The following is a 9,621-nucleotide window of genomic DNA, read 5'->3' on the forward strand; positions in this document are numbered from 1 at the left end:
GTCAAGGTACTCCCATAAAAGTGATACACATGTTTAAATTGACATATCGTTGTATGTTGCAAGTTCCCTCACTCTCGTCGAAAATAATTAAAAGAACATTATTGCTCTTGATTAGCTGATGAAAGGTTTACCAACAGCACTTGTATGAGATGCTTTTGTTCAGTTTTGATATTATTTGGTTATTTTTGCGAGGTTTTAATATTTGTGTATGTTCGGTAATCGACAATGTTGTGAAATTTAGCAAGTTTTTTATTCATTAATGTTTTTTTTAAAAGATGAGAAAATAGCATTGCGAATTTCAAACTTCATATGTAACACATCATCTGCTACCCAGGTACTTTATGTATTCTGTTAAGACTACATTAGTACTGTGGGAATACTGACTGACAAAATCTTGTGTTCATGAATATATTCATCAATATTAAACAGGTAGGGATATCCTTTAATCTAATTAATATGCAATTAATTGGTTGCCATTATGCGGGCATATATGTTATACTATCATATCTTTTTAACTCTCTTTCAGGAGGTCATAGAACAGAGTTTATGGTATGAGATCGAAAGGATTGATAAAGAAACGTCCAAAACAGATGATATCATCATCCAGGTCCGATACTTTATAATTTGAAATGTTCAATACTTTCTTAACTGAAATAAAACTGTTAAGTCTGATGGCAACGATATTTTTCACCAAAATCAAAGATATAAGACAAGAAAATGAAAAACCGTTGTTAATAAAAAAAGTGATATGTTGATAGCCTTGGTGTCATAAGAATAACATCTTAGTCAGTGTTGGTTTTGTCTTCAAAATTCAATACATTTTGATATTTGCTTAACCGCCATAGAAAAACTTCAAAAATAGTTGAAGACATTCATATGTACGTCGATCCACATAAAATACAAAAAAATACTCTGTTTTTAGAAGGAAACTTTGTTGAGTTTTTTATCCCCCCACTTTTTGGGGTAGCATTTATATTTGCCATTGTCTATCATTTCATACATCACATACTACTATAAAGCACATATTTAGAAAAGTGAATAAGTCAGAGTAATGAAACTTCACAATAATTTTAAGCAGCATGTGAATGTGTGCATTTTGAACATTGTGTGTGGCTGAACCCAGAAAATGCAGAAATATGGCCATTGACTCAGTGTTAATTTAGAGAGTTTGCAATCCTGGTTATCGCTATCTCAAAAAGTAAATTAGCCAGTCACAAAACTGAAATGTTGACCAGCATGTGAAGTTGTGCAGTTTGGTTTTCGTGCGTTGCTTCATCCAGTAAGTGCAAAGTTATGGCCATTGACAGACTTACAAAATAGCCAATGGAGCCTTCAATCTTTTGTTGTGTATATCTCAAAAAATATATAATTAGGCAGAGTGATAACTCTTCATAGGAATGTTTAGCAGCATTTCAAGGTGTGTACCTTGGGTATTGTTCGCTAAATATATGCAGAATAATGGCTATTAACTTTGTGACAATATGGCAAAGAAAGCATGTAGTCGTCTGTTGACATAAAGATGTGAGAGTCTTAACAGGAAAAATAACCAGCATGTGAAATTGTGCACCTTGTTTTGTATGTGGATGTGCCTAGCAGAGTTATAGCCCTTGACTAGAATAAGGCATATATAGCGTGGAATATAGTGTTACAATTATCTAAAAGAGTATCTTAGTTATGGTCATAGACCTTCATAAAATTGTTAGTCTGCATAATGTTAGTCTGCACGTGAAGTTGTTCACGTGGCATCAATTTCTAAAATAGTCTCAAGTTACTTCTAGTAACAGGAATAAGCTTAGACATTCATCTTTTGTTTTGGTATAACATATGTTATATTCTCATTTTGAATAATTTTGAAAGAAGTTCTACTGAAAATAACATGACAAACTATTTGAAAAATGTTGAAAAATCTACTTAATGTCTGATCGAAATTAGACTCGTAAAACTGTTACGCGTAAGTTGTAATGAGGTAATGGGGTCTAGGGTCAAGGGCACTGTTACAAAAATAAAAAGACCGTTATTACTTCATATATTTAGCTCAAGTGTCACGTAAGTCATACGACATGGTATGTGGGTTTAATTTTACTTAATTGGTATTGCCTTTATACTCCAACAGTTTTGTTGTTGCACAATTGGTCATTCTGATGCACATTCATCAACTATGGGCAGATTAATGTCCCTTGCATTAGTGACAAAGGTGGAATGAACAAATTTGAATTTGGTTTATAGTATTGGTCTCAATAGTTGTTCTGGTCACAAAGCAAAAGTTCTTCAATGGTCAAGGTATTCCCATAAAAGTGATACACATGTTTAAAAAGACATATCATTGTATGTTGCAAGTTCCATCACTTGATTTGATTTGGTTATTTTTGCGAGGTTTTAATATTTGTGTATTTTCGGTAATCGACAATGTTGTGAAACTAAAACGTAGCAAGTTATCCATTCATTAATGTTTTTCAAAGATGAGAAAATAGCATTGCGAATTTCAAACCTCATAATTTGTATATAACACATTATCTACTACCCCGTTACTTTATTTATTCTGTTAAGACTACATTAGTAGCGTGGGAATACTGACTGACAAAATCTTGTTTTCATGAATATTAATGAAGTAGGGAAGAAATTTCGAGAAAACTCTTCTTCTAATGAAACCTGCAATCTTTGGGGGGTTTTGTAATCAGGTACTCAGAATTTTGTCTCTATATTGACCCGCGGTAGTTTTATATTAAGGGGACTGTGTTCTAGGGGTGCATACGATTGAAGGTAGTGCCTTATTTATGTTCATTGTTTTATAAAAAAAACTTACAGAAAGTATAAAAGAATGAATCATTATTTGTGATTCATGTTTTGTATTACAATGGTTAAAATAAATCAAACTTCTTATATCCTCTTCTTATTTCATGTATTTAAATATTTCAGCTTGTGACCCTCGACTACGGAATGAAGGATAAGAATCCTATCGACAATGTGATGTTCTATAGCAAAAAAACGCCGAATGAAGCCGACCCCATTAGTGAAGATCAGGTATGCTCTCATTTTGAGCTGGATGCTTTTGGAAAAATAGGTCAATGTGTTGTCATAACCTTTGTTTGGTCTTTAGTGTCATAAAACATAACATGACTTTCGCAATACATACCTATAAATAAATGCAAAATCTTACATTAAAAACAGGAACATAATTATGCTACCGGGTACACTACGTATTTAGTACCATAAAGTTCTACATTTACCATCATTACAAAAGCGCTCAATGTTTATAATTATTGAAGCTTGGTACATATGTTGCCACCGTCAGAGACGATTTAAACATGCACAGCAAGGCCCACAACTCTAGCTTTAATCATCATTGCGATATTAGTCTGGACAAATATACAAGCGTAAGCATTCACTCTGTGGCGCTTATCGATATCCGTTAGACTTAAAGTCATGCCTAATTTATATTGCTTTCTTTTAACAAGGCAATATACCAAACATTGACAAATGTATAAATTTTAATATAAAATAAAATGCTTATATACAACGTTTTAAGGTTTACCGTACATCAAAATCTTTGAAATAAATTACAAATTTGTACATGAATCTATATATCTCGTGCACAGAAGCCAAGTTTCATCCCTGGTCACTTCAAGGAGCAACAGATACGAATCTACTCAAAGGAGAAGGATGCAAAATTCACTGAGATGGTCCGAGAGGCGTCCAATAGCTGGTTTAAGAAATTCTTGGAGGTGAGTTTCTTAACACTTCGTTATCGAGCTCTTTACAACAACGTCTAAGTAATATTTCATTGGCTTAGAGCCTTGTCTATGTATCTTGATACAAATTGTTGCTTCTGAGTAAGTGACAAAGTGTACATCTGCGATTGCATGATGCTCTCCGCTAAGCCACATGTTAGGCTTGTAACACAGCTGAGTGTAACCGTGATGGACAGTAGATTTTTCACGTGTATTTGTTTCCCAACCAAACCATGCGACCATTCTATTACGTTACATCATGCCAATGATCACGACAAGGATAATAATCTGATATACTACATCACTGTTTTAAAATCAATACGTTTTAGCTAACTTTGTATATATTCCAGATATACTCTCCAGATGAAAAGGTCAAGCCCACTAATAAATAGCAGCAATGGCACCGAGGGGTAAGACGGTCATCCAAATGGGACTTTGACCACTAGCAATGAAACAAATGTCAAATTTCTCACAGAAAGACAGTTACAGGAACATAATTGGACAGCATTTTCAGATACATTGTTTGCAACATAATTCTCTTAATTCTCTAATGCTTTATGGCTTTGTTCACAGAAAATCAACCAGTTCAATATTGGGGTTACATAAACACAGATAAAATGAAAGTGTTTGAACCCATAATGGTTCTTTAGGAAGTACTGCCATTTCTAACTTTTGATCATTTCTTATTGATAACACCTTATAATATATGGATACATAGACAATCTATATTTAAATGGAATTATTAAAACCCTATTGATGTAATAATTGTTTCATTTTTGTATTTGGCATGAAAATATATCCGTTTATAAAATTGCAAAAAAAATGTTTTTTTTATTCAATTTTGTTATATTTATACAACACTTTTACTATTTTAAACAGTTCATTGTCAGTCTGCAATGGGTGTGCATGTTTTTATATAAAGCACGCGTTTATTTGTATTTTGATAAAAAACACACCTATAAAATGGGGTCTATCTAAGTTTAAATTCAAAATTGTCATGTTCAGGTAATGCAATAGTTCATCTCACTTATAGGTAATTTTAAAATGGAAAACCCCAGATGCATGTTAAAAAACATGTTATGTTAAACAAACTGTCAGTTTCACATGCTTGTTAGAGGTAGTTGTTTGTGTATAGTTGTTTGTTGGTGTATGCTTTTTTCTTTGGGAAGACGATACAACTTTTGTTTAGTGTTTTGTTACAATGACCATTTTGTTTACAACAAAGTATGTTTTTGTTTTATGCTTTTCTTGTTCTTGTTTAGCTTTTGTTTTTCAATCTTAAATGTTGTCTTGTATGGATTCAATAAAATTGTTGATAAATTCAAAACCTCTTTTAGATATACTGATGATATAAGTTTGGATAATCCGGTGTTTACAGATAATATTAAATCGACATACCCTTCACAATTGCAACTTAATAAATCTAATACATCCAATTAAAAGCATCCTATTTAGATCTGCAACTCGAAGTAAAGGAAGATAAATTGAGTATCAATCTTTATGATAAACGTGATGATTTTGATTTTAAAATAAAGATGGAGATGTTCCTAGTTCACCATCATATGGTATTTTTATTGCACAGTTGATAAGATTCGCTAGAATATGTACAGATGTAAAAAAAATGCAGCTCTCGCAGTAAACTTATGACGGAAAAACTTCTTAAACAGGGTTTCAGATATTATAAATTAAGGAAAACTTTCTCAAAATCTGTTAAAGGTCACTATAATATTAGATAAAAAAAAAACAATAGTAGTCTTAAATCGCTGATTGCTAATAGTATTGCTCATCCCGATTTTTATGGTGATGTTTTGAAAGAAAATTCGTAAAATTAAAATTAATCTTTTAAGCAGGTAGTTGGGCACACAGACTCAATGAATTGCTTCGACTGAATTTAAACCCTGGATATAAAGGCAATACTCTGAACAGTGCTTGTCTTCTAGTTTTTGAAGATGAGTTCCTGAAACAAAATATAGAATTGAATATAGCATCCTTACATAACTAAGCTTTCAGTCCTATGATTTTATGAAAAAAATTCAGATTCATGTTATCTTTGAAACTGTCTTTGGCTGGATCGGAATGTTCCGGCATGTGACGTCATTTTCTTCAAATATTTTACATATGTTATCATTTGGAAGAAAAGATTAGCTTATATATGTCGCTTCTATTTTAAATAATGTTTTCTTTATTTGTTCCCAGTTTTAGTACAATGATGTTTTTATTATGAAACTCTATGATAAAACAGTTTTAAACTTTTTTTTATTTTCTAAGACAGACTGTGTGTGATGCTCATAGTTTCAAACAATGACTGCATCGTATATTTGAAAAGTTTTTGCATAAGGTACTCTGATTTGTATTCCTCCATCTGCAGATAAAGTTGGGATCTCTAATCATTGAAGTACTTGGGGTTTACCTATTAATTTATTATTTGTCGTATTATTAATCTTCCTCAAGTTAATGCATACTTAAGATAAGATTTACCTTTTTTCTTTATTCAGGATTGTTGGGATAAGAGTGAAGTTTGTGCTCGTAAACTGGTTTAAACCACCAATAAATTTACATTTTAATAACCGTTTTAAGGCGGTACCCAACCATCCTTGATAAACATACCTAGTTTCTTTATATAATATATATGAACTGTGCTGTTGTTCCATGTTTCTTGTTTGTTCCTTTTTGTTTTTGTGTTCTACGTCATTGGCGTTTTCCCTATGCCATAACAAAGGGGTTATGTTAAAACATTTGGCTACTGAGCTTGTTTCTGTAGTTTTTTACATAAGTATTCAATTCTGGGTGTGTTTTGTTGTGTGAATATTAATTTTAATGATTGCTTTGCTGATTTATACTTTAATTATGTTTGCCATGAATGCACAAGGGTGGGTGGGTGGTGTCCACTTAGTTTATTCTTCCCTATTTACTTTTAAATTTGGAGCTTAAGTTGTTTACAAATTTACCTTTAATTTTATCAAGTTTTTATACAATAGTGGGAATAATAGTAAAATAATTTGTTATACTTTGTATCCTACCCTATTCTACCATTCTACTGTATTGTTCCTACAAACATCCGGACTTGGGGAGTGGAGGTCATATCCCCTGAAATAAATTCATATTATTTTATTCATTTTTTCTAGTGTCCAGAAATATTGATATTGTCTTCTTACATATTTATGGTTATTAGTTTCTTTTCAATTTTAAAATCGGGCTTTATAGCAAGAGTGATGCATTAAATGTTGATTAGATCTAGAACACTTGTAAATACTAAACACTTAACTTCTGTAATAAAATATCAACGTTTAGTGAAAACTCTTGTCTAGCATTTTTGATTAGTGATACATAAACAATCTTGGTTTTGCATATGTAAGAATTTGTTGAGTAGGACTTACATATAAGTATGAATCTTAATTTAACTTAATCAATCTCTGAATTTGTATCAGAACTTTTTAAACCATTTACAGCGAATTAACTGGTGTTTATTATTTTGTTCCGATTGTCTTCTAACCTTCTAACCCCAATATAAGGAAGAAAATACTTGAGTTGTATCTGTTCTGATTACAATTTTAAATTGTGTATATATCGTATATAATGTAACAGAAATTTGATAAATTTTGGGTCTTTTAACTTCTTATTTTCAATTTGTAATTTAAGCCTTTTTTGCGAAAATTATTGTATAACATATAAGGCTATTGACTAAACATAAAACACGTTGAGTACAATTTATTTTTGAGTTTGTGCTCAAGAATATTTTTTATCTAGAATGACTTTTCTTCAGAAATTTGAGGGATGTTGGGTTTTAATATAAAACATAGGTGATTGTGCGTATTTTTAATTTTAAAGTGTTTTTTTTTGTGATTTTAGGGCCTGGTGGTTTTTATAAATGTATAGCGTTTTTATTTATCTTACACGGTTTTACTCACTTTGTGATTTTATCCTCACTTCATTTAGTGCTGCTTGTATTCAATAAATATAATCAAGATTCGTTGTTTGTTTATTATACTCTGTCGAAGGTTTGCACAGAAAGATACAGATTTGGTGTTGTCTGTCCATCCATCCAAAGCCACTAGTATGTCACTTATATACATAAATTAAAGTATTTGAAAAGTGTATAAACGTATTGTGATGGTGTACTCAATATTCTTTGGATCATGGTAGCAACAACACACGAGTTATTGCCATTGGTCTAATTTAAAAATCAATTACACTTACATATGAACGTCCAATGTTATTAATTGGCAATCAATTGACAAAAACATGATTATTGTAGCCTCCAAATGCAGGAGTTATGCATCGGCAACCGCCGTTAAAGGGGTTTTGGGAGGGGGAAAACGTTTTGTTGTTGACCGTCCGTCACAGTTTTTAACCATATATTAGTTGGGATTGGTTAGATAATGTTCAACTTGGTGTAAATCGGAAACTCCTTGATGAAATCTCGAATACTTGAAAAGTTGGTCAAACTTAGGGTACTAGGTCAAATTTTAGAAAAGATCGTTTAAACGCAACGCACTACAGACATTATATTTGGTCCAATATTCATGAAACATAATCAGAGTGTTTCATTGAAGAACTCTTGCACAGATTTAAATCAAGGTCACATGTGATAAAAAATTTAAGTCACTAGGTCAAAAATATTTTTTGACTCTAACCATTTTATCAGAACAATAGCTTAGTAAGGATTAGTTAGATTCAAACTTGATCTTAAACATTTCAAAAGTGTGCCACATTGTCAAATCTTTTGAACACACTATAGACATTATATTCGGTCCAGAATTCAAACTTAAACGGAATATTTTCTTGATAAAATTATTGACTTGTCTGAAACTGGGTCACATAAGGTCAGAAGCTAGGTCATAAGTCATATATTATAAAATCATGTATGGAACCATATATAAGTCAAACTTTGTTCATGTTCTGGTCAATATGTACCCTTGACTCTAAACGTGGGTAAAGGGATATAGGATATTGGGTCAAATCGTAGAAAAAATCTTTGAAACAAACGGTGGCATTATACCCTCTCCGATACCAGAATGTTTGACTCGTTGCAATCTTGGATTAGTTTGAAAGTAGGTCACATGAGGTCAAAAAATCTTAGAAAACCCTTGTGATTACTCTAAGGTTGTTTTTGCCATATTTCTAGTCTGGTTCATACATCATATCAAAGGTTCATAAGAGTCCATCAAACTGCAGCCATATTGCATGCTTCGGTTGGACTTAATTTCTATACCATTTACTTCGCCTATTTAGGAGGGCCAGGAGAGGGATTTCAATTCAACAGATTTGCTTGTTTATTTTAGTTTATCAAGGTCTGCCCGTGCTATTGGCTTGACACCGCCATGAAGCCATCCCGAATGAAATTGTTCTTAAATTCCGCTAGTGAAATGATAAGAAGGTACTGTACTTCTCAGTCAAATCCAGATATTGGAAAATTAGAAACAGAGTGAGATTTATGTGTACAAAATATCATGGTGCGATATCCTAGCTCTTTGCGAAGAGACCTCTTGGTCGGTGTAAAACAGCGATATACATGATACAACCTTCAGGGGGTAACCATTACTATGTTCACCATTATCCCAGTACTACCCGTTTAAAGGCAATCTTTAGTCAAGAGAGCTACTGATTCTATATGGTAACGTCATTTGGTTCGACACGGCCGTTGTTTTAAACCGCGACATTCCGCAACCGAAGAGAGCACCTAACTATCAAGCTCTCGGTTGAGCTATCCATTGATCTGAGATCTGATCAATGTTAACAAACACGTGGGCAAAAAGGATGAGGTTCAATATACAACTTTGTGCAATATACCGGATTAGGGGGCTGGGCGGCTTAAAAAATGTTTAAATACGGGCTATTACACAGGTTGTGTATTAGGCCCTGTACTCCGGTGTAGATGCTTCCTTTTTTAAAA

General features: G+C 32.5%; 1 protein-coding gene across 1 annotated transcript; it reads left to right on the plus strand.

Annotated features, from left to right (window-relative positions):
- Positions 1–4,644, plus strand: LOC128243170 (deoxynucleoside triphosphate triphosphohydrolase SAMHD1-like). The gene is made up of 4 exons (XM_052960761.1): positions 1–607; positions 2,917–3,021; positions 3,597–3,722; positions 4,079–4,644. The coding sequence occupies exons 1-4, from the start codon at positions 479–481 to the stop codon at positions 4,118–4,120; spliced, it is 402 nt and encodes a 133-aa protein (XP_052816721.1). The 5' UTR covers positions 1–478; the 3' UTR covers positions 4,121–4,644.
- Positions 4,645–9,621: the final 4,977 nt, after the last annotated feature.

The sequence above is a fragment of the Mya arenaria genome, chromosome 8 (genome assembly GCF_026914265.1).
Source record: "Mya arenaria isolate MELC-2E11 chromosome 8, ASM2691426v1".
Classification (NCBI taxonomy): Eukaryota; Metazoa; Mollusca; class Bivalvia; order Myida; family Myidae; genus Mya; species Mya arenaria.